The sequence below is a fragment of the Primulina eburnea genome, unplaced genomic scaffold (assembly GCF_022965805.1).
Source record: "Primulina eburnea isolate SZY01 unplaced genomic scaffold, ASM2296580v1 ctg553_ERROPOS100000, whole genome shotgun sequence".
Taxonomy (NCBI): Eukaryota; Viridiplantae; Streptophyta; class Magnoliopsida; order Lamiales; family Gesneriaceae; genus Primulina; species Primulina eburnea.
In genome coordinates this window covers 74,756-100,000 of record NW_027331342.1, presented here as the reverse complement: position 1 = coordinate 100,000, position 25,245 = coordinate 74,756, and the positions used below count along the sequence as shown (strand labels likewise).

Sequence of the window (25,245 nt, the reverse complement as noted above, 5' to 3'; positions counted from 1 at the left end):
TGTAATATAATTAAAAATTTAATCAATAAATCGACCTAATTATCTATTAATATACATGTAATTCAAGAAGTTTGATTTTATATATATCAATACTCCAAAATGATCTTTAAATAAAAAAAAAACAAAACAAAACAAAACAAACACACACAAAAACTCGTGTGAGACGGTCTCACGGATCAATTTCGTGGGTCGAATTTTTTATTTGAGTCATCCATGAAAAAAAATTACTTTTTATTGTGAATATAGATAAGGTTGATCCATCTCACAGATAAAAATTCGTGAGACCGTGACCTACTCAAAAAGAAAAGAGTCGACGAAATTGAAATATCATGAAAAACAACTTATACAATTACAATTATCAACTCTTGATCAAAAATCAAGAACTCGATAACAAACCAAATTGATACATACCATTATGTTACCAATTTGCCAAAGAGAAACATGAAGAAAAAACTATATATTGAAATTGGCCAATATGATTTCAAAATATTAATCACCCATGGGGAAAAAATCACATTGGAAAAGATAAAAAGTGACAAAAAAAAAAAAGGAAAGATGAAAAAAATAGTGTTGAAATTTAAAGTGGAAAAAAGAAATATTATTGTAAAACACTTTAATTAATCAAACCTTGCTTGTTTTGCAAATCAAAGCACACAAATGGATATGGATCTTGTTCATGGGGTATGATCATCGTCTCTGTTCGACTCACTCCCATGAGATTCCGGCACTCCACCACCGCCAATTCGATAATGGTTCAGTCCAGCAAGAATTCCGGATTGCCCTTCTGATCCCAATCCACCACCAACTCCTCCGCCGCTGCCGCCTATTTGTTGACCCGGCAAGAGGGCGATGGAGGCCGGGAAGTTCATGAAATGCAGGCCATTAGACATTGTTCCTCTATACAAAGCTGCAGCGGAGGGATTGTTATTGAGATTAACTGGTGGAAATGTCCACATTGGATCACTACCTATGACTTGGCTGCTGTTGGAATTCGCCTGCAGCATCCAAAAATTGGACGGAACCGAGGCGTGGCTAGTCGGAACCGCTGTTGTGTTCGGCTGTAACAAGTAGCTTCCGGTCTGGTGGTGCTGTGCCTGCTGCAACTCCTGCTCCACCCTGCGTTTCCTTGCAAGAATACTCTCCTCCGTCTCCATCAAGTCCTCCCGCATTTCCTGCTTCGCCTGAATGAAACTAGGGTTTAAGTTTCCTACCGGGAAATTCAACAACGACCCTGAAGAACTCTCCGACAACAACCCAATACCCGGAAAGAGCCCCCGGCGCTGCTGCATAGTGTAATTCGAATTGAAATAACTTGATCTTAGTTGAGATGGTACTGAAATGCTCGAGCCGGAGCTTCGTAGTGATATGTTGAGTGACGTGAAGTTAGCTGGGATCGTCCCTGTTCCCGTGGCAGCGATGACAGCAGGTTCCGCCTGCTGGAGCAGCCACTCGATTGTTTCTCCGTCTGACTTGTGGCCGAGCTCTCGAGTGAGCTGGAAAACCCTAGCAGCACACAAGACTGGCATGCGGATCCGCCGCCCCCGTCCGTCGACCTTCGTGTGACGATCCTTAGTCGATGTCCGTTTCGGAGGTGTCTTCTTGGTGGTGTCTGATATGGCGGAGAGGATCTGGAGAGTTGAGGTGTCCGTGGTTGACCGGGATAGGGAGCTAGGGTTTGATACGACGGCGGTAGTGGAGATGGTGAGAGAAGGGTAGGCGGCAGAGCTGGTGGAGCATCTAGCTGAATCATCTTCCTTCTTCTCAAGTAATTGAAAGGGGAAGTTCGGGGGACAACCGTGGCGGTGGTGGTGGTGGCTGCGGCCGTGAAGGTGATCATCTTTTTCTTCCATGATCACAATAGAGAAATATACGAAAAACAAGTAAACCCCACTTCTTAAAAGGTCTTGCTTCCTATCTTCGATAGCAATTTAATAATGCTAAGCAAATAGTCGCACAAATATTTTCTATGCATGATAAATTAGCCAAATTTTTTTTGGCAAAAACTTATGTAAGACGGTCTCACAGGTCGTATTTGTGAGACGAATCTCTTATTTGGGAAAAAAATATTATTTTTTATGCTAAGAGTATTAATTTTTTTTGTGAATATGGGTAGGGTTGAACCGTCTCACAGATTAATATCCGTGAGACGGTCTCACATGAGACCCACTCTTTTTTTTAGTAAAATCAAATCTAATTTATTTAATGTAAATAGATGTATTATATAAATATAAAAGTTATTATTATTTAAATGGAATAAAAAGTAATTAAATCATGACTAATATTTATAAGGATAGTTACTCTTAGGGGGCATTTTAAAAATGAAAAAAAAAACTAAAATAATCAATTTAAATGCATGCAAGCTATATATTATGAAATTAATACTCAAGTAATAGAATAATTAAGGATATGGAATGAGTACTAGTAGCTTGTAATTTACAAGTTATACAGTAATGCCAAGAAGAGAATTTTTTTTAAAAAAAATAAAATATAAATATTTTACACCACAAGAAATTCCGACATCGACAACTGTAAAAATCGATCGTTTTTCTTGTAGTGTTAATTGCCGATATATCCATATAAATGAATGTATTATTTTGTTGATATTAAAAAACAACTTAAGAATAAAAATTTGCTATTTTACTTTTGAAGAGAGCTGTTGATGAAGTGAGACTTTAAATAATCCTAAATAACTTGTGTCTTAACTTATGTTTATCATGTACTATTAAGATATGTACTTCAATTTATCAAGTTTTTTTTTCTTCTTGTTATGTTATTTTATGTCATATATTGAATTCAGTAAACAATACCGTTTAACTCATAATTAAGATGTGATAGACGAATAATGTATGACGTAACGATGATAAATCAATATATACGAATAACATAATATTTTGCAACTCTACTCTTTCGTAGAACTTGAATGAAACGTTAAACGATGATATCTGATCGTCGTGGTTTTTAGGAGAATCTTTAATTATACAGAGAGCTGAGCTCCACACTTATTATTGTTTAGTACTGTAGTAGGAGATGGACAGACACCATGTTTCAGAGTCCACGTGAGGTGCTCTTTTTATAAATCAACCCATAAAGACAGTGGAGGTCATTGTGGGATCCAATCCCCAAGTCAATTAAATATTTATTTATATAAAAATATATGGGAATGAAAGGTAAGCCAGCCCTTGTCCCACCTCCATGAATCATTTAATTATTTTCTTTAGCCTTTGGCACTTTACCTTTCCTAAGGGAAGAAAATAATAAAAGAGCAATACAGCTCAACAATATTGATGGATCTTGTTCTTATTTATTCAAATAGTTCAAAACTTTCATATGAATTATGAATGTGACTTAAATATACTTGATAACATTCAAAATTAACGTCGTCGGCGTGTAAATCGACATGTTTTGGTTTTCGAAGTGGTTGTATCCTTTTGCGTCGTAGTAGTGACGTGATGTTGGAAATTACTGACATGACAATATGTATTATTAATGTATTTGGTACCACACTAGTACTCAAGTGAATTAGAAGTAAAAGTAAAAGGAAAAAATGTATTTTGATCATGTATGTTTCTTTCTTTGCATTTTTGGTTATCGTCAAATTTCAGTTTTAGTATGTTGCTTTGTTGGTTTTTTTTTGTTTTTACAATTTTAGTCATTTTTATAATGTAACGCTGATGTGACACCAGTACGGTGATTACGCGTGTAATGATGACATATCGGTACTTCCCATAAAAAAAGATTAAATTTCAATCGCCAAAATTAGGAAGATACGGCAGTAATAATACTGAAAATCGAAAATATAAATATATATATATATATATATATATATATATATATATATATATATATTTATATATATATATATAAGAACAAAATTCAATTTTCTCAAAATTAAAAACAAACTAATTGCATTATGACCGATTTGAAGAAACATTGATGACTTACCTTTACGGGACCAAAAACCAAAAGTAAAATAAATTTCTGGGATATTTAAAATCGATAAATTTCACAATCTATTTACGTTAAAGAATCCTATAATCCTCAATTAGATCTTAAATAGACAGATTCAGACACTAAAGGCCATATTCGATTAATCATGTTAGATCGTATTCATCCAAGAAAAGTCTATCGGACAATGCACTTTGGGTCTACATTGGGATTTCCCCTGGAATTTAACTTTACTTTTTGTGACTTTGTTTGAAACTTTAATCATGCCTTAAACCTAATTTAAAAATTCCTTTTCTTGGCCCTTTTCTTGCCTCTAAGTTCTAACCAACTCGTCATTCCGACATTCTGAAGAATAAATCTCTTGTGAGACAGTCTTATTATATATCTAGCTATATTCGTGAGACGGGTTTTTCCGCTCAATATTTATAATGACAATTTATAATTTTTGTATAAAAAATAATACATTTTCATGGATCTGGTAGGGTTGGAGATACATATCACAAAATTGACTCATGAGACGGTCTCATATATGATTTTTTGTGCATGAAAAATTAATTAGGGTGCCAATTGATTTGATATATTAATTAAATAAGAATTATTTAGGAGCCTAATAATTGAACTGCCAATATTATTAATGACAAAAATTCTCCAATTTATTAACAATCCAAATTGTTTAGAATTGCAAAAGTACCTGCACATTAATTCATGACTTAAAGAAACATAATTCTAAAAGTTAACAAACCTAAAAGAGAAGCAAATAATATGCATATAAACAAGAAGGAAAATTTACAAAATTCGTTTTTTAATGATATATTTTACTTTTAGTCCTATAAATCATCAAAGTTTAATTTCTTCCGTTATTATTTTTTTAGCCTTTATCTGGAGTATTGTTGTGATATCGATGTCACTACAGTATATATCAGCGAAAAATGGCTAAAAGTGAAAAGAAAAAGGACCAACTTACTGGACTAAGATCGAACTTTGACAACTAATGGACCAAGATCTAAAACAGATCAATTTAATGGTCGAATTTTGTAATTGATAGAAATTGCATAATGTGCTATTGTGACGACATCATTAGGGTTCGAAGGAGGGATGAGTCTTGTTCCTCATCCTCATTGCCTGTTAATCCTTGTCCGATAATCCTATGTACTTAGGCAGATTATATCCCTATTTCTTTGGTGAATTGGGGCAATGGTTTCCACCCACTTGTTACCCTATTTGCTGCAGAAGAAGGCGAATGAGTGCCCATTTGTCTCTTTAGATCTCACCACTGTGTGTGTTGCACTGTTGAATTTATTATTGCTTAGTACATGCATATTATTCAACTTTAACTTTTCACTACAAATAACTATTCTTTTGTATACAAACACAAAAAAATTGTATTTTTTTTTTTTGTAATTTAGTCAAGTATTGTTTTTTTTTTTGACAATTTTAGTCGTTGCGACGCTGTCACATCAGCAGTCTAGATGAAAATTACTAAAATTTCAAAAATCGAAACATGCATCATTAAGGATGAAATTTGACAACATAAAAATTAAAATCGCAAAGAAATTACGAATATACAGACTAAAATTTGACAACACTCTCGATGATTAAAGATGAAATTTGACAACATAAAGACTAAAATCGCAAAGAAACAAACACACAGAAACAATAATTTTTTCTGAAGACCCATGCGTCACTAGATATGTCGGTGTCAATGTCGGTGGGCAAGTTTTATATGCTCACAAGCATCAACTAGTCCCTAGAATACATTAAGCCAACTTGGGCAAGTTTTATACGCTCACAAGCATCAACTAGTCCCTAGAATACATTAAGCCAACTTTTGATTCATACAATGAGACGAAGAATGACGTATAATATAATTAAAATAACAAATATATATAAAAAGTTTGAAGCTTGCGTGCGCGCGCGCGCGCACACACACAGCACACGAGCTTCGAAATTTTCAGATTTCTTGACTCGTTTAGTTGGCCTACACCTGACCTGAATAATGTCACTTATATTGACAAAAATGGTGCCCGGAGCAGGAACAACATGGATCTATTTCCCATCTTTTTTGAACTCGAGCCCTCCAACTTCATCCTGGATTACAAAGATTACACAGTTCGTGTTCCGCCATGCCGTTGTTTTCGGTTTCAGTCGCCGGAAAATAGCGAAAGACAGCAAGAAATCCCAGCTCCTATCTTGATTGTGTTCTTTCAAGAAATCAGGAGGCAGCCCTAAGCAATCATTCAGAATTTTCTCCACTATTTCTCCCCTCTTGATATAGGACATATTATTTAGAGTAGGTCTTTGTGAGACGGTCTCACGAATCTTTATCTGTAAGACGGGTCAACACTACCGATATTCACAACAAAAATTAATACTCTTAGCAAATTTACAAAAAAATAATAATATTTTTTGTATAGAAAATAACATTTTTTATGAACCGAGTTGAATTAAATTGCAGACCACATACTTGACTCGTAAGACAGTTTCGTAAGAATTTTTGTTATATATAATTTATAATTATTATTTTTGTACGGGTTAAGTCGTTGGATAATCTTGGAATTGGGGAATCTAAAGAAGATTATTGTTTCCCCGTTAAAGGTTTGAAATTAGAATTTTGATGCTTTTTGTTTCCTCATTTTTTTTCCCGTTTAATGTTTAGGTTATCTTGAACTGTTGCAATATAATAGTGCGGATTTAGCTTCAAAATAATACAATTTTTGCATTAAATATAAGGCTTTTTTCCAACCCATCCACTCTAAAATAAATATTCTCAAAATATTACATATTATTTTATTTACAGTTGAAAAATAATATCATAATATTCTTAAAGAATAAATATAAAAAATACATATTAAATTATTTATTAAAATAAATTTTATAATATTTAATCCACTAATAAAATAATTTAATACACAATTATTGAAAAAATAATCCATTTACGAATACAAAAATAATAAAACATAAAAGTTTTTAAAAACAAACAAAAATAAAATAAAATTAATGGTGCACTATATAAATGAAGTAGGGATGACATGGGTTGTAGATGCTTATAGTTTCACATATATTGAAAATATTATCATATTATAAAATGGGAAAATATTTTTTATTTTATTAACTTGTTCGATTTTGGGTTTTAGTATATTAAGTTTTCAATATTTGGATTTAATATACTATCTTTTAATTTTTGATTATTTTGGTTCAATTACTGACGTGACATCGGACAAATCAGTAATTTTTTATGTCACAGTAATATCAGTGTCACATCAATATTTTTCGATGTTACGTCACTACGCCGGCGAAATAGGATCGAAAACCAAAAAAATTTAAAATTAGTGTATTAGAATCAAATTTTAAAAACTTAATGAAATAAGACCAAATTTAATAGACCAAAAATTCGTTATAAAAATAACGTAAAAAAACATTATACACACATATTTATGTATGAGTGGATCTCATGTGAGACGTCTCACGGATATTAATTAGTAAGACGGGTCAACTCTACCGATATTCACAATAAAAAGTACTATTTTTAGTATAAAAAGTAATATTATTTCATTGATGACCCAAATAAGATATCCGTCTCACAAATACGAACCGTGGGATCGTCTCACACAAGTTTTTATCTAAATGTATATATTAAATATTACGTATGATATAGTCGGGAATTGCAAATGCTCACCATTGAATAATATGTCCAACGACTTTGATTGTCGATCGCTACCCACTTCAATTGTTTAACAAAATTAATATTTTTTGTAGAACGAAAAATATAAATTATGAAATAATATTTAATGAATCCCAATTTTTTTTAAAAAAAAATCATGAATCTCACCATAAATAATATGGCTTCCATTTGAACAACTCCATGAATTATGGTATACCACATTTCACATAGCTCTCTCGAGGAAACTCCGACTTTTCAACAAAGATAAAACTCAGTATAGATCAATTATTCAAATCGAGACGCATATTTTTTCAGTAAATCTTTTTCAATCCGTGAAGATCCCACCAGAGCGTTTTCTACTTCTAATAGGCCATGAACTAGATCAATCGTAAACCCCACATATATTGTTCAATCTGAGTCATTGATCCAATAACATTCACTGTAGGATCAAATTTTTCGCCACTTGAGCGTCTGATTCCACGATCACGTTTTCTATTTATATGTCCTTTGAGCTAGCTAAAGGGGTTTCGAATTCCTAGAGCTTCGGCTACTAAAGATGAGTGACTTCCACACATGTATATTTGAATTTATTAAAATAATATGATTTAACTTCTTTTTATTTCAATTATGAATCAAAATCGGCTTTAAATTAAACAAAAGTTAATTATATTTCTAATGTTTCCGAGAACATTGAGTCAATTTATATATTTGTCATAATTCAAGCCTCAAGATTGCTATTTCGAAAAACACCAAGGAAAAAAAATAAGACAGAACTAAACAGAACAGAGAGGATCAAGAATGAAGTTGATTATATTAAAGCACTTGTATACTTGTTTCATTGTCTCAATCTTGATCTTCATCTTCATCGTCGCCACCATCCTCATCTTCTGAATCATCACTGCCTTTTTCCTGCACAAACGACGCAGATTTTAATACAACCTGTATCGTCAATTAAATATAAAAATCTTAAAAAGTGAAGCCAACTTTTATCCCTATCTTTCGGTTTTCGTATGTAAACATGGTCAACGACCAAAAAACAAGAATAAAATATGATTACTCGCAAAATGCGGGTCTGGAGTTCATTGACGCCGATGGATGGCTATCGAAGTCTAATAGCATGGAAGCCGGCAAGATGAAATTTTTAAGGTGATGATTCATAAATAACACTAATCTACATGATCTATTTAGAATCACTGCACCAGTGGCGAGGTTAACGATATTAGACATTATTGAAGGTAATTTTCCACACTTGCCTCATCATCTTCGTCGTCCTCATCCATGTCAAACTCTTCTTCATCAGCATCCTACAATAGTGAAATTTTTATAACGGTTCAACAATCAAGAGCATATAAAAAAAAATTCAGATCCGACGTCGTGCTAGCATTGAACTTCACTAAATTCAATATTATCTCTAGAACACAGGAGGAAAAAAGATGAGAAGGAATATTACATTGTTGAAGTACGTGAGGGGATTTGGCCATAGATCATCCTTGATGATTTCAGCAACCTGGTACGAAAATAAGGTTCACAATATAAGGAAAAACATGAATGTAAATAATATATATTTCAGCATTTCAACAAGATACATGATTGGAAGAATTATGTAATTTGCATATATTTTACCTCGTCGTGAATCTCAACCATATCGCCTTTATGCTGAGTCTCGTCAAACCAAGTAAAAAAGCTGCATCATTTTCACGTTGTAATTGAAATAAGTAAGCAAAAACAAAGACATACACAAACCTAAATGTTCAATGTGACTAAAATTAAACACAAGTTATTCACCACAAAAACCATATAATCTCCTTCGGAGCCCATCTGGCAGCCATCAAACAATATAATAAGGTTCACACCTCTCTCTAGAAAAGATATTTCACAAATTTAGAGTGTCTTCCATGATTACAAAGCAAAATTGTTTTAGAGTTTCCGCGAACATTATGTGTTCAAGCAAATTAGCATCAAATTACTAATTATTTCAAGCATTTATGCATTTAAAAAACTGAGGCCTCAATTCGGTGAAAGTACTAGTTAACAATTAAACGACATTTCTGATGAAAAGGACCTAAAATGGCCTCAAATAAATAAGATACATTTTTTTCAAGTTTCGATAAGATACGTTTAATTAAATGCCAGTTGGCCGGAGCTTTCCGCTGTAAAAAGCAAAAACCTAGCCAACATTGAGTTTCCCGATTAGCTTAATGCCTAAGCATACGTATAAATGTGGTGCAGATTATTTCTATCAAATAAGAAACACTAAACAGGAAATGTTAGTAGTATCCGTTCACAAAAATGATATATGGAAAAAGATGAATTTGTTTGAAGACAGTAAGTGTAATGCCCCAGATTTGATGATTGCCCTCACCGTACCTCCACGAGTCTTTCTAATGTGCTTATATCATCACTCACACACACACACACGGAGAAACTTTTAAGAGGCTCACTCATCCCAGAATTCCCCGCTGCCCAGTCATTGGTGGCCCGTCGCCCAGTCATTGGTGAGGTTTTCATTTTTTAGGTATTAACCACCCATATTGTATACCATGTACCACCCTGGGAAACGTGAACCAAGTACTGCCCTAGGAATTCCGGTTCTGGGTGTCACATGTTCACTAGTTTCTGTTTGGTTCGTCCCTGAACCACATCGTACTACGAGTGGTCAAACTCTGATATCAACTATTGTCCAGATTTGACGATTATCCCAACCATATAAACAAAGATCTTTCCATCGTGCTTATGTCCTCATTCACACGCACCCCGAGAAACTTCGTAGGGGATCTCTGATCCCATAATTGTCCCAAGTCAAACACGCTTAACTTTGGAGATTTTATGTAATGAGCTTCCGAAAAGAAGATGCACTTCGTTGATATGAGTAATATCATCAAATCTTTTTAATCCCTCCTTAACCTTACAGTCTCATACCTGTAGAGTCTTATAATTTCTCTCATTCCAGCATGGGATCTGTTCATTTATGTTCCTCGTTACCCAATCATAGGTGAGATTTCCATCTTTCAGGTATTAACCACCGATATTGTGGACAATGTACCACCCTTGCGGAGCATGTATAGCCCTCAGAATTTTGGCTCTGGGTGTCAAAGTAAGCTCTGATATCCTAAACTATAAATGTTGCTCTTAATGTCAAGGTTCAGTGGCAAACATGAGATATGGACACGTAAGACATATAGTTGACAAACTCAGTCAACAGAGAATTTAGGACTACTTAAACGAGTATGGAACTGTTGGAAACCTACCCGCAAGCTCTGTCTTACAATGCTACAAAAAGTGTGCGGAAAGAAAAATGAAAAGAGAAGGAACAACCTTTCCTCAGCATGAGATCGCTTGTTCCCATTCTTTTCTTCAACAACACTAATAGGAATGCCCTTCAAGAGCCAGGGACGCACAATGAAATCAAAAGCAGGCAGCAATTTGACTGTCTTCAAACTATCAAGATGTAAAAAAGCTTACCATGCCTTCTTTCCACTTAATTGATGTCGCAGTGATTGTCGTCGTTCCCTCCTCGAGAAAGGTAAAAGTCTTCGTAAGCTCGGTATTTTCAAAGAATGGGTTGGGATTGAAATTCTGAGAGGACATTGAGATATCATATCAAAACTTGCTAAAACTTTAAAGAAAACAAGCATACAAACAGAGTTTTCAAAGGAGACTCACAAATGTTATTGAGTAACCGGATTTCACATCTTTGGATTCTTCTACTTCAAGGTTGCCAAAGTACTTGAAAATCTAGCCCAAGAAAGGACCCACCCAATCAAAGCAGATAAAAGGTACTTATTAAAGTAGTAATCATGATCCTTATGCACTAGTTGAACAGTTTTCCACAATAGAGGACAAAAACAGTGAAGGCTGTAAAGACAAAACAGATCATAATTGTTCCTATTTTTTCCTTTAGAAAAATCACGGAGAGAGATGAAACCTTCTGGTCTTTTTCAGTCAAAAGTTCACCAAGAGCGGGGTGACTCATAAACTGCAGGAAGAGGGATCGTGTCAATCATAGAGACAGATATTCAATATAGCATGCATTTTTTCTTTCAGAGAACTAGTTTGATAGTTACTAACTGCAGTCAACCAAAAATCAGGGATGGACTTAATGAGTTCGTTTCGCTTATCATAAACGGGCTTGCGTATAGCATTGTACTTCTGTTCCACCTCCAGGACTTTTTCACTTGCTTCTTCATTGATCTGAAAGAACAGAAGGAACAAAATCGAGTTGTCCTAGCATCAGTTGCCATGTTATGGGCTTTCAAGGTTCCGAATGAAAGAAAAAAAAGGTAAAAAAATTCTAGCCACCAAGGTGCTGCTAGCCTGCTACCTTCGAGTTTCCATAGTGGGACCCTAACATAGCTATCAATATTAAGTTTTCGATTTTATTATAATGGCAACCAATGGTATCCAGTGAACTGTCAAAGTTAAGACTTAAGACCCCAATAAAAAGGAGAAAAAGAAAACCCCTGGTTGTTTATTTCATTGGAGCAATTGACCCACCAAGCACCATCATAACTCCAATTTCACTCTCATTACATACACCTAATCATGCATGTGATGACGATTTTCAAGATTCTACACAAACTGAAATGAAGATAATATTGAGACAGGCATCAAGAAGAAAACTAAAGATCTAGTCCTCACTTTCCTTTATCTTTGTTATTAGTTGTTACCTCTCAATTATGCCCAAGTCCTATTCATAACTTGTATCTATGGCACATCAGTAAAGGGGCTATTTACGAAATGCAAAGTTCAAGTGGTGTAACCCACTTGTCAATGGCAGAGCCACGTTCAACCCACAGTGGGTACACCTAGTTTTAAATACCCGTCATAATTTTTTTTAAAGAAATTCTTTGAAATTTAGCTTGTCATTCTATTTTTATTACTCCTCAAATATTATAAAAATGGAGATTAGAAAATTTTCCTCCCCTCACCGGAGAGGGGGCCCTGCCCTCGCCACATGTCGGTTAATCTTCCATCTCTTTACAAGTTTCATCCACTAGAAAATGTTGTTGGCACTCTCTTCCCCCCATGGTTGATTATCTCATTCTGCAAATCTTACTAATAGTCAGAAGGTTCTATTTCATGTCCAATATGAGTATATGACAAACACCTGAAGTCAAATATGACGATAATATATTTGTCCTACTTAATGCCTGTAACTCTGCCTGGTCTTTGGATCTTGATCACGACAAAAGGATGTAATAGACAAACTGGATATGAATTTATCAATATCAATAGTTCATCAAGAAGTCAATCTCGTAACACAATTCTTCAAAACTAAAAAGGAAAAACATTTTTGCCAAAAATCGTGGCGATAAATAAATCAAGATCAAGCCTTTATTTCATTAGCAATACGATGCATACTTACATTCTAAACATAACTCAAAGATTATAACTTTGCAAATTCATTCTTTATAAAAACGACGGGAGCAAACCCCAAGAATTGGTGAGGTAAGTTCTTTGGGGGCAAATTGATGAATTATTTGGATCAGAAACCTGCCCTTGGTAACAAAGTCCCACACACAATCTTTTTCACATGATCCATAATTCTCATAATTCAACACAAATAGCACACTTACTGAACAAACTAGACCCAAAAATCCTAAAGTTTGATGCTTTTGAAAAACAATCACACCCATTTTTTTCATCAAAATTTCTTCAGGGATAGTGCTCCTCCCAATAAAAATTGAATCTTTCACCCAAGAAAACAACAAATGCTAATTTGGAGGCAACCCACCAAGAATAGAAGCATAAAATAGTCATTCAGTTAACAACATATAGAAATTGGATTTACTTTTTCGAGCTCCTCTTGAATTTCCTGGAGCTTCTCAATGGATAGAATCAGCTCCCCTTCAACATCTACTTCTTCCAATTTCTGCTTCTTCCCTTTGTCCACTCCCATCTTCCTGAGAAATCCTAGAAATTTAGCGTCCGAATTGCAATATTTTAGAGCTCCGTTGTTCTTCAGGGGCTGGGCTTAAACCCTAAATAAACCCATAGTTAATGCATAGCAATTTTAGGTTTGTTTAAAGAAGCTAGTGCTATTTTAGGTAATTCTTTGTTCATTTGGCCGAAAGAGAAAAGCATACACGATTAAAATAGTAATAGTAATGGAAATAAATAAACATATAGATATATTTTTTATATATAAAAACATTTATAATAGTAATGGAAATAAATAAATATGTAGATATATTTTTTTATATATAAAAACATTTATATATAAATAAAAATAAAACAATTCATCTCATAAAATTAATATTTTTTTTAGAAAAATATTATATACTATCTAGATTATTGCTATTATCTACTATTAAAATTCAACCTTTAAAATAAATAATGTCTGGCCTTTCAAATAAATGGATAAAAATCATTTAACAAAAGACAAAAACTTGTGTGAGACGGTCTCACGGATAGTGTTTGTGAGACATATCTCTTATTTGGGTAATCCATGAAAAATATTACTTTTTATGCTAGAGTATTGGTTTTTATTGTGAATATCCGTAGGGTTGACCCGTCTAACAGATTAAGATCCGTCATGAGACATACTCTAATAAAAAATGTATGCAAATATATGTAATAAAATTTTAATCTATTCATGCTATCGTATCTTATATTCTTATTTTCCCATGTTCTAAAAATTTAATTTGATATTTTTTATCTTTATTTATTTATTTTAATTATAAAATATAAAATTATTAAAAACAAAAAATTAAAATATTTCTTCATTTCTTTAAAAAAAATGTATGTAAAAAATAACTAATTACATTTTAAAAATATGTAATCTTGTTCATACCAACACGTTAGAAATCTGGATATTTATCACGAAGGTTTTGGGTTCGAGTGCTGAGAAAGGTAGAAAGAAACTTTATATTCCAACGATGAGGATATTCTATGAGTAATGATGCGTGAAAAACTCCAAGATAGAGAATCCATCAGGAGGCTCGTTTACCGGAGAAAGCTCGAGATTGAGATAGCTCACGATCGTTACAAATCCTCATCCCCAACCCTCGATGATTAAATTTTCATCACATTCCTCATTCTAGCTTATAGGAATTGCAATAGGCGGGACATGTTTATTATCCTCATCCAGTCATCCTTAACCTCATGAGGATTAAATCTTCATTATATTACTCATCATCGCTTCAAAATACTGGTTGAATTACAAAAAAAAACGTCATTAAATTTATTTAAACAATAGTGATTTTAAAATCCAATCACATATATAAATATTAATATAACTTAAACAATACCAACATTTACAATTAATGGTTCAATAAAGGAAAAAAAAATGAAACATATCTTCATTATTACCCCCAAGTTAGTTCGTGAAAGAGTTTGGATGGTTCGTGATTTTGATTTTTTTTTTTTAATTTGTTAATTTATACGAAAGTTTATGTATTATTATTATTTTCATTGTAGGGACATGTTCGGAGATGAGGATAACATGTCCAATACATGTCCTTGATTTGCTATGGGGATTTGAAAAACACAAAAACTTATGTGAGATCGTCTCATATATCAATTTTGTGAAACAAATCTTTAACATGATTATATTCATGATAAAATATTATATTTATGCTAAGGGTGTGTTTGGTTGAGTGGATTAAATAAGGATAGATTAATAGTCCAATATTTATTGTTAAAATTTTAAGTTGTTTTAATAATCATTTTGACCCGGTTTAAGATCCAATTTTATGGATAATTATTTGATTAATAAAATTGGATCTTAAACCGGGTCAAAATGATTGTTAAAACATCTTAAATTTTAACGATATATATTTGACTATTAATCTATCCTTAGTTAATCCACTCAACCAAACACACCCTAAAAGTATAATTTTTCATTTAAAATATAGATCAAGTTAATGTGTCTCACGGAAAGAGATATTAAAAATCGTCTCACAAGATAACTAATACGTGTTCCATCTAATTTTGGTGTATTGGAAAATTAAATTACAAACTTCGAAGAGTCATTGATTATTGAAATAATTGTGTTTAGAAACCAATAAAACAATTTCATTTGACCATCCAAATTTTTTTTAAAAAAAAAAAAAAAACTAATACGAGATAGTCTCAAATATCAATTTTGTGAGACGAATAATCTATTTGGGTCACCTATAAAAAATTATTATTTTTACGTCAAAAATATTATGAGCATTGTTGACTCGTTTAATGAATAAAGATCCGTGATATCGTCTCACAAGAAATCTACTACTAAATTTCATTAGTGTTGCCTGTGATTTTTAACTAATATAATACCAAATTTTAAGATTAGATCTCGTGTTCGAGATCCAATTGTAACAAATTCACCACTCGTCTCAAAAAACAAGAAACATATAATCAGTGCAGCAATTACAAAGCGATAATCCAAGATTTGAAAATTTAATAAAAATCAATAATCCAAGGATGGCTAATACATTATTGATGCAATGTATATCCATCTACACATTTATATGAGCATCGATAATATGACACTCACCTATTGGATGTCATAAAATATAGAAAAAGTTTTACATCCAATAGAGAGTGACAGATCATCGGTGCTCATATAAGTGTATATATATATTCTATGTGTGGAAGTTAAGGGCAATGGTGCACCACGCGTTCGACAGATGAGGTGCACAAACTTGGCTTTCGACATAACATTCAATTAAGTGTGTTGAAAAGGACTCTTAGGATTGATATTCTAACATATATCCCTATTCATATAATTAGTTCATGAATGATTTTTTCCCGCAATTTCATATCTAAATTTTCGACGAACAACTTTTTGTCCGATAAACGCCATAAATTTTTAAACTGATTACGAACAATGTCGGTCGAGACGAGTATAATGAGCTACTTGATCAGTAAAAAAACATTGCAAGCTAAACGTCATATCGTCGACTCAACTAGATTTTAATGATTAGTTTGATTGATTATGGTAAGTAGTGTCAAATACAATAATTAAAAAAATGACACGTGTAAAGAAAACACAATGGGGTGTAACTCACCTAGTGTAGGATAGAATTGGCCGAGGTGGTGTTGAGTTGTATCATTAATGAAATCACGAGGTCCCGGAATGGAATGTTTATTTTTAAAGGGCCAAATGTGGGTTGAAACATCATTATCACTCTGAAATGTGTAGCTTAGAGAAATAAAACCTACAAATTATTGATGGACTACTCGGATATTTCACAGCATAAAATAATTAATATCGTTAAAAGATGAGACATTGATTACATATTTTTATAATAATCAAACGTTTGACTCGAGTTTGACAAAAGATTATAGTTACTAGTGGAAGATGCATACGCGTTGCGTTTGTTATTATTCTATTAAGTTGATAAAATAAAACTAAACAATGAACATAAAATTGTTTTCAATTTAGAAGAGTTGTTTAATTTAAAAAGAAAGTTTTGTTTATAAAATTTTTTTTATGTAAAATGTGGAGTGACTTGAGAATGTTTTTAGTAGGGTAGTGGGAAAGATTAAGAATGTAACGGCCATGGGCTATCTCGATCTTGGGCTCCCTCTATGGGGTTTTTTTCCTCACGGGCTTTCCACATGCGCCGTTACTCATAGATTTCTCTAGCCCAGGTACGGGAGCTTGTACCTCCCCAGAGTCGAACCCAAGATCTCCTGGACATATAGATACTTGGCACAACTCTGATACCAATTGTATGCACATGAATCATGATTACTAGTATGTATAATGTATGTAATATTATATTACATAATGCTCTCAAAATTTGTTTCCTCCATGTTGCTGCTTCAATCGATCCATCTTTGTCTGAAAAACAGTGAACAAAGCTGTCAGAGGCCGGAGAGATTTCGGCTTGACCCCGCCGATAAGCGATGGAAGCAAATAACAATTATTTTTTGTTATTTTGGAATTTGTATTATTAATCATGATCTTTAATATAAAAAGAAAATGAAGAAATATTATATGTAGTGGGACCTTTGTTAATTTTGATGCATGCATGCAACACGAAAACAAGGGATAATTGCGCTTTTTTAGCAATAGTGTTTTCGCCAAAACCAACATATATTGTGTACGAAGACATACTATATACAATTTTGATATACTCTTTACTTATCGTGTATATCTTTGTGAGCACCGATGAGATATTATTCACCTATTAGATACGCAATTTTTCTATATTTCCTCACATCTAATAGGTAAGTGACACCTCATCGGTGCTCAATTTATATATATATATATATATATATATATATATATATATATATATACATATTGTATGAGACGGTTTCATGGGTCGTATTTTGTGAGACATATCTCTTATTTGGGTCAAAAAAATATTACTTTTTATGGTAAGAGTATTACTTTTTATTATGAATATTAATAGTGTTGACCCTTTCAAAAATATAAATTCGTGAGACTGACTCACAAGAGACTTACTCTATATATATTCTACTTCGAAAGCAAAAAAATGCTTTATATAATTATTTCATGTATCTATTTCCTCAAATAATGAATCTGAATCATAGAAATATCATAATGTAAAGAATAAAAAAAGCTGTTAATCTCAAAGACGAAGAAAAAGAAAATTTATTCAATTTTAGTTAAGTTGTCAAATTTCAATCGTGCTCTATCATTGTTTTTTTTAACTTTTAGATTTTAGTATTTTTGACATGGCGTGATATTGACATAGTGTCAACATGACAATAGGTCATATTTTTACATGCTTTATCATGTTTAGCTAAAAAAAAAAAAATATGTCAGTGTCACTTTAACAGTGTTAACTTGTTGTTTATTTGATGTCAAAAATTTGTTTGAGACGGTCTCATAAGTCGTTTTGTGATATGGATCTTTTACTAGGATCATCCATGAAAAAATATTACTTTTTATATTAACATTATCACTTTTTATTGTCAGAAGTCGAGGGATCCTTTTAACACATCGCAAATAAGGGTAAAGTAGACCCTACCCCTGCGGGCACTGCCCGCAGGGTAGATCTAATGGCTCGGAAAAATCCGAGTCAATTTTTTTTTTTTTTTTAATACATGGTGGTGGGCCCGGATCACTCATATGGAGTGATCCGGGCCGTTCCCTTCCCGTGCAGGCACTGCCTGCACGGGCAGGGTGAAATAATCCGCAAATAAGATGGATCAAAATGATTTTGGCGCACGAAAAAAGATAACAAAACCCGATTGATTGTTCCTGCAATGCAACTAGAGCGTTATACATGCAATTCCTTGTAAAAAATTTCCCGCTTCCCCGAATGAAAATCTTGATTGGGTACCTGCAGGCATGCATCCTCGGCAACTTCCACTGCTTTGTAGTTCTTACATCTCAAAATCCCGCCGCCGCCTCCGGGTCGTGTTTTCGGCCCCCCTCTGGCCTCGCCTCCTCTGGCTTTCGAGCTTCCGGTACTATTCGCAATGTTCTTGGCAATTACTCCAAGCACATCTTCCTCAACATCGACTCTTCTTTCGTCGTTAAACGAAAGAACAGACGAGAAATCCGCTGCACTTGCGGTGACCACACTCCACTGAATGCTGGCCTCACTTGGCGCGTAGTGAGACATTGGACTCATGCAACTAGACATTTGATCGTCCGTTGCTTGATCAGCTGTCAGGGGTAGATACATGGATCCTGACGTATTTTCGATTTCGAATAGGTCTGAACTTGCATCACTAGCCATATCATCAAGAGATGTGCTGTGTCCAATGGTAGAAGTTCGGTGATTTTGTTTGCCCCCTTTTGGGATTGCATCCCAGGTTAACATGGAAAGTTTCCTCTCCATATTTGTGGCTACATCTCCCTTTAACGATGCTGCTGATCTTGATCCGAACACTTCGATCGAGTTTCTCGGTTCTACCAGGATTTGGAGCTGTTTCTTGACTGCTGAAGTATCTTCTGTCACAAGATTTGGTGGTGGTATAAACGTGAGAGTATCGACTCGTTCTGATCCGGTTCGGGCTGGCTTTGAGCCATAGTATGCTGTTCCATCTGCAACCATTTCGTTAATGGAAACATCTTTCCTATGGAAGCAAGGCCCTGGACAGCCGAATCCAGCGAAAATTCGTCGTCCGAAGGCCTTTTTCTGTTTTGTTTGGGTTCCTATTCTTGAGACGCTTGGAAATAATGCACCTTGGCTATTCCACCTGCTTTCCTCAGAGCACAAACTTGGGGTTCTTAGCCTGGCATTTGGTCCTAAGAAGGGGATATCTGCCATCACTTTGTTCTTAAAATCATGTTTCGGTACTCCGGCTTGATGGTCTAGCTTCATGTTAAAGTACCTGTCAGCACCAAACACGCTGATCTCCCCATCTTTTGGGATTTCTTGGCAGAAGCCGAACGAAGCTGTGGGATCTTGAACCGGCCCCGGAACTTTAAACACGAAGTTCTCGCTAGTGTTACGATAAGAAAATGAATCGAGTCGTAGATTCGCGAGGCTGTCTTGGCTGTCCCTTGAGCTCGAGAAGCCGGTAACATTCAAGGGCGGCTTCGAATTTGACTTGGTTTTGTGGTTATCTTTAGCAATGTCTAGGTAATAGGCGAAAGAGGCGACACGAAGGCTTGTACTATCGTCGGCATTCTCCATCTTTTTTTAAAGGTTTGATGTCTGTTTGGAAGTTGGGAGGATGTTGGGAAGTTTTGTGCAAGTGTACAAATTTTATCAAGTGGAGGAAATCAACAACTCATACGACATATTCTTGATCTTGGATAGGTTTTGTTTAGCCTTGGTTTTATGTAGGTATGTTCTACTAGGAGAATATATAAGCAAGAAAGTAGATCCCTGAATTTTTGTTTATTTAAATATTACTAGAAAAATGCACGTGCGTTGCACGTAAAAACCTAAACTACTGAAAATATATGTACGGAATTTTGATAATATTTATTTGAATTAAAACATGGCTAATAATATTTCTCAACTGAAACAAACCAAGCCATATAAAATAAAAAAATCATGACCATAGACGGTATATGAATCAGAGAAATTATCTTATCCACTCGACACACTTTCCAATATACTTCTTGGTTGATTTTGACAACTCAACAACTATTTGTCGTAGTTTGTTATAATATGCATATAACTATTTTGGTATGCTCAGCAAGTATCTGATCGTCTTTAATATTTTGGTATGCATATAACTTATTTTTCCGAATATTTTTTTGTTGTTAAATGATTTTTCAGTTTTTGAAAATCATCCACTATAACTCCTAAGAAAAAATGCTTTTACTCGTGATAAGTTTTCACTTGTGACTAAAAGTATGTATAACATATATATTTTTCAACAACATAACCAATGAATAGTGTTGCACATTCTTCAAATATTGTGATATTTGTGATATCATTTATATATATTTAGTATCGATATTACAACATATAGCTATAAGGTTAACAAATTTTAACAACTATTTCTCAATCACTGTGAGAAAAATACTTGAAATCTCTTCAAATGGCTATATCCTAGAATTGTGTTCTCATTTAATTTGACGCAATTCAAGAAAGTCATCTTGATCGTCATTTTTTGGAAGCTTTGAAATAATGATTGCGTGCATCATGTCATGAGGATGATATAGTTTCAATATCATTTGTTGCGTTTAGAACATAATATTATATTATTCATTGAAACAAAACAAATTTTCTTATATCGAGTTTATATTTTGTTTTATAATATTTTATATCTTGTGGAACGATATACAAAATTAATTATTGTATTTTAAAAATATTGAGAAGAGATACGAATAATGTAATTAAGATATGCATATGAGATATCATTCAAATATATGTCAAAGTATTTGTCTTATTCAATATCTCATCTAATAATATAACCACTTAGATTTCATGAGCATTTTATGGTAGTCAAAATTAATTTGATGAAATATTGTAGAATTTTATTTGAATTTCAATATTTGGCTAAGTGAATTTATTTGACGAGGAGTTTTCTATGCTACCATCATATATGTTATGAATTAGCTGGTTAGACACTTTGACTAAAAAACAGACAAAAACAATCTCGTAGTCACCTCGAAATATATAGATAATATTGGAGGAAATAAAGTGAAACTGGGTTAATGTCTCAATAAAATGCACAGAATTGATCTATTATATTGTGTCAATAAAGTTTTAGAATTTTTCTCATACCATTATAAATAGAATGAGAATTATGCACAATTTGTTTTTCATGTATTTCTTTTTCTGAATGAAGAATTTTTTCTTTTTGAAAAACTATTTTATTGAAAAATATTAACATTTTATATGACATACATATGTCGCACAACCATGAAGTAGCAACATAATCATTACATAACACTTAACGTACACATACAATTCTTAAATTTCTTCTTCATTGTGCTTCGTTGAAATTTAAATCTGAATCATTCTTGATCTTAACATTTTGCTTTAAATATGATTTAATATATATGTATATGTTTCATGTTACTTAGTTGGACCTAATTTCAAAAATCTATAAAAAAAATGTGCTTGAATTATATCATACAGAAATTAGGACATAATATGTAGGACCGAGCGCTTGCCGTTTTACCAAAACTATAGCTAGTAGTAATGGTGCAAATCAAATCTTTTAAACCTCACATCTGCTCAAACACCACGGTTCGGCCGCTTTACCAAGCAGGGACAATTATTACACCCAACAATCTTCCTCCCAAGAATTGAACTCCTTGCAATTAATGAGAATCGAACCCGTGATCTTGGCTCTGATACCAATTGTAGGACCGAGCGCTTGTCGCTTTACCAAAAGCTATAGCTAGTAGTAATGGTGCAACTCAAATCTTTTAAACCGCATAGTAGCTCAAGCACCATGGTTCGACCACTATGGTGCAACATGTCTCTTTTTTTTCATCCACTATGTTTGTCTTAACTTTTTTGTTCGAAATTTGACGCATTTCGTAGACTATATGTATGAAAAACCAAGAAATTATATAATTCACATAAATCATTTATTATTTTCTTCGTACAACAGAAGATCCGGAATATGTGGCTTTGATTGGTATACTCTCATACTTATTTTTATATAAACTAACCAATTGCCGCCAACAATACTAACCAAAACGTATAAAAAAATCATAACGCAAAGAACCTCGATAAGAAAAAAAAATGATACCTCAAAGTTTAAAAATAATTTATTTAGTACAATAACAAAGAAATTGAAGTATATATGAGCAATAAAAAGCATAAATCACTCTCCAATTAAATATTAACTCATATTATTCACAATTTGTATAAATTTTCCAATATTTTTTTCAAATAAAGAGAAGACGCCTTATTAATGTCATCGTTTTATAGATATTCATTCCACTTCTTTAAAAAAAACACAAATGAAAAATGGTGACTTGAAATCATAATAAAACCATTTAGAAAAGCAGCCGTAAAAATATAATATAAAGTCACACAATTTTTCTTAAACCATAGAAAAATATTATACTATTGACAAAATATATCTAGCAACAACAAAACATGCGTTAACTTGTGATATAATTAAAATTTAGAATAATGCATAATAATTGAATTAGAACAAAATCACATTCCAAAAATCTATTGGATATTATATATTTTAATAATTTATCCATATTTGTCGTTCATCAGAGGACTCTTAGACCGACCAAATTTTGTAGTTCACCTATTATTTTCATAATAAATAATATTACAAAAATAATATAAGCAAGAACATAAAAACTCAAATTAAAATGCCTTCTATCAATCTAAGTAAAAAAAATTGATTAGAGAATATAATAATATCGTAAAAAAATTAAATATTGATTTATAGACAGAAGTTTGGAAATATATTTGCCCCAATAAATAAAAAATATTATCTCTTGATATTCTGATACATAAGGTAAAAACGAAGAAATATTTCAATTTTTTTAGTATTTTGTAAGTCACTTCAAACTAAGTAATCTAAGCAAACAGAAAACATGCATTATGTGTTTAAAAATTAAAAAATATCTCAACAATAAAAAATTGAAAAATAAACATTTTTGTTGGATATTTGATTTTGTTTCTCTTTTTTTTGTGCAAACAAACAAATCACATAAACAATTCAAACACAATTACATGATCAATACAAATGACATATAACAATCAAACATGTAACGCTAGGGTAAAAAAACTCCTCGCATTGCAAAAACACAAAATAATCAAATGTAGCATATTATTTAGTAATATTTATTTAGCAGCATTTATAAAAAAATTGACTAAATAACTTAAAAACAGTATTTGAAATCACTTACAGACAAACATTTCTCTCAATCACATATCTCTATTGACACATAAAGAGTCTGAAAATATTTTTATTTTAAACGACAGAAAGAAATTTTGTATGACATTAATATTTATTAATAATTTATTTTTATTCAGTCCGATTCATCTCCCTTCGTCTTCCTATTATTATTTGACGGCAATATATAAATTTAACTAATAAAAATTAAATTTAAAATTAAATTAAAATAATAATTAGTTTGATTGAGTTAAATACACTATTAATGATCTTATTAAACTAAGATAAAAAAATGACTTAAATAACACCATTAACATGACAAATTGTAAAACAAAAAAATAATATAATAGTAAGCTCACAAATGAAAGTCATAATAATTTAATAGATTAATTAATAGATAATATATTATTTAGTAATATGTATTTAGCATCATATATTGAAAATTGATTAAATAACTTAAATGTTTGCAATGAAATCACTTACATACAAACATTTTCTCTCAATCACATATTTTTGTTGATATATAAGTAATCTATATATATCTACCTTCTAAATAGGAAAAAAATGTTTTATATGACGTTAATATTTATTAATAATTTAATTTTATTCAATCACATTCATCTCTATTTGTTTTCCCATTATTACCTTAATGTTCGTAATATTAACAATTTATTTAAATTTATAACATTATCATAGTGATTTTCTGTGAATTTGATGTCAATGTAAATATTAAAGTAAATAATTTTAAATTTAAAAATAAAAAATATTAATGATTATTATTAAATTAATAGATGAAAAAAACAAAAAAAATAAATATGTATTTATGATAGTGCTTTTATGTGAATTTGATGCCAATGTAAATATTAAAGTAATTAATTTTAAATTTAAAAATAAAAATATATTAATGATTATTATTAAATGAATAGATGAAAAACAAACAAAAAATAAACATGTATTTATGATAGTGATTTTCTGTGAATTTGATGTCAATGTAAATATCAAAGTAATTAATTTTAAATTTAAAATAAAAATGTATTAATGAAATGATTATTATTAAAAGAATATATGGGAAAAAAACATTTATTAATGATTATTATTAAATGAAAGTAAGAATATTTATGTAAATTATTATTATTATTAAATGAAGATAAGGATATTTATGTAAATTCACAATTCACATTCATATATATAGATTTGTATATAGATATAGATATAGATTAAACCTCGACATATAAATTTATAATTTCTTATTTTATGTTTTGTTAAATATAATTTTTTTTTGTATTATTTATAAAAACTAAGATTATGAAAAATATAAGTAATACATAAATTGTAAAAATAAGTTCGAAACCTATAAATTTTTTTGTATTTTTTGTAAAAAACTAAGATTATGAAAAATATAATTAATACATAAATTTTAAAAATAAGTTCGAAACCTCTATTAGCAT

The 25,245-nt window shown here is 32.0% G+C and overlaps 3 protein-coding genes and 1 pseudogene across 3 annotated transcripts; all 4 read right to left on the bottom strand.

Annotated features, from left to right (window-relative positions):
* Nucleotides 1–354: 354 nt before the first annotated feature.
* LOC140821368 (transcription factor TCP15-like) lies at nt 355–1,906 on the bottom strand. Its single transcript, XM_073181842.1, has one exon. The coding sequence runs from the start codon at nt 1,848–1,850 to the stop codon at nt 675–677; it is 1,176 nt and encodes a 391-aa protein (XP_073037943.1). The 5' UTR covers nt 1,851–1,906; the 3' UTR covers nt 355–674.
* A 3,052-nt stretch (nt 1,907–4,958) lies between these two features.
* On the bottom strand, nt 4,959–6,225 carry LOC140821366 (1-aminocyclopropane-1-carboxylate oxidase 1-like; annotated as a pseudogene).
* Nucleotides 6,226–8,255: 2,030 nt separating this feature from the next.
* On the bottom strand, nt 8,256–13,670 carry LOC140821372 (NAP1-related protein 2-like). Its single transcript, XM_073181847.1, has 10 exons — nt 13,398–13,670; nt 11,675–11,797; nt 11,532–11,582; nt 11,270–11,341; nt 11,069–11,182; nt 10,922–10,983; nt 9,230–9,290; nt 9,057–9,113; nt 8,860–8,910; nt 8,256–8,515 (listed from the first exon to the last, which is right to left on the bottom strand). Exons 1-10 carry the CDS (start codon nt 13,503–13,505, stop codon nt 8,450–8,452), a joined length of 765 nt encoding a protein of 254 aa, XP_073037948.1. The 5' UTR covers nt 13,506–13,670; the 3' UTR covers nt 8,256–8,449.
* A 5,044-nt stretch (nt 13,671–18,714) lies between these two features.
* Nucleotides 18,715–20,342, bottom strand: LOC140821369 (protein PHYTOCHROME KINASE SUBSTRATE 1-like). Its single transcript, XM_073181843.1, has one exon. The coding sequence runs from the start codon at nt 20,155–20,157 to the stop codon at nt 18,790–18,792; it is 1,368 nt and encodes a 455-aa protein (XP_073037944.1). The 5' UTR covers nt 20,158–20,342; the 3' UTR covers nt 18,715–18,789.
* Between the last annotated feature and the right edge of the window lie 4,903 nt (nt 20,343–25,245).

What these genes read in the sequence shown, in the direction of transcription:
- LOC140821368 (XM_073181842.1), bottom strand. Translation starts at nt 1,850, where the DNA reads ATGGAAGAAAAAGATGATCACCTTCACGGCCGCAGCCACCACCACCAC.
- LOC140821372 (XM_073181847.1), bottom strand. Translation starts at nt 13,505, where the DNA reads ATGGGAGTGGACAAAGGGAAGAAGCAGAAATTGGAAGAAGTAGATGTT. An exon ending in TTAAGTGGAAAGAAGGCATG is followed by an intron (nt 10,984 to 11,068) that starts GTAAGCTTTTTT and finishes TGGCTCTTGAAG; the next exon opens with GGCATTCCTATTAGTGTTGT. An exon ending in CGATCTCATGCTGAGGAAAG is followed by an intron (nt 9,291 to 10,921) that starts GTTGTTCCTTCT and finishes AAAATGATGCAG; the next exon opens with CTTTTTTACTTGGTTTGACG.
- LOC140821369 (XM_073181843.1), bottom strand. Translation starts at nt 20,157, where the DNA reads ATGGAGAATGCCGACGATAGTACAAGCCTTCGTGTCGCCTCTTTCGCC.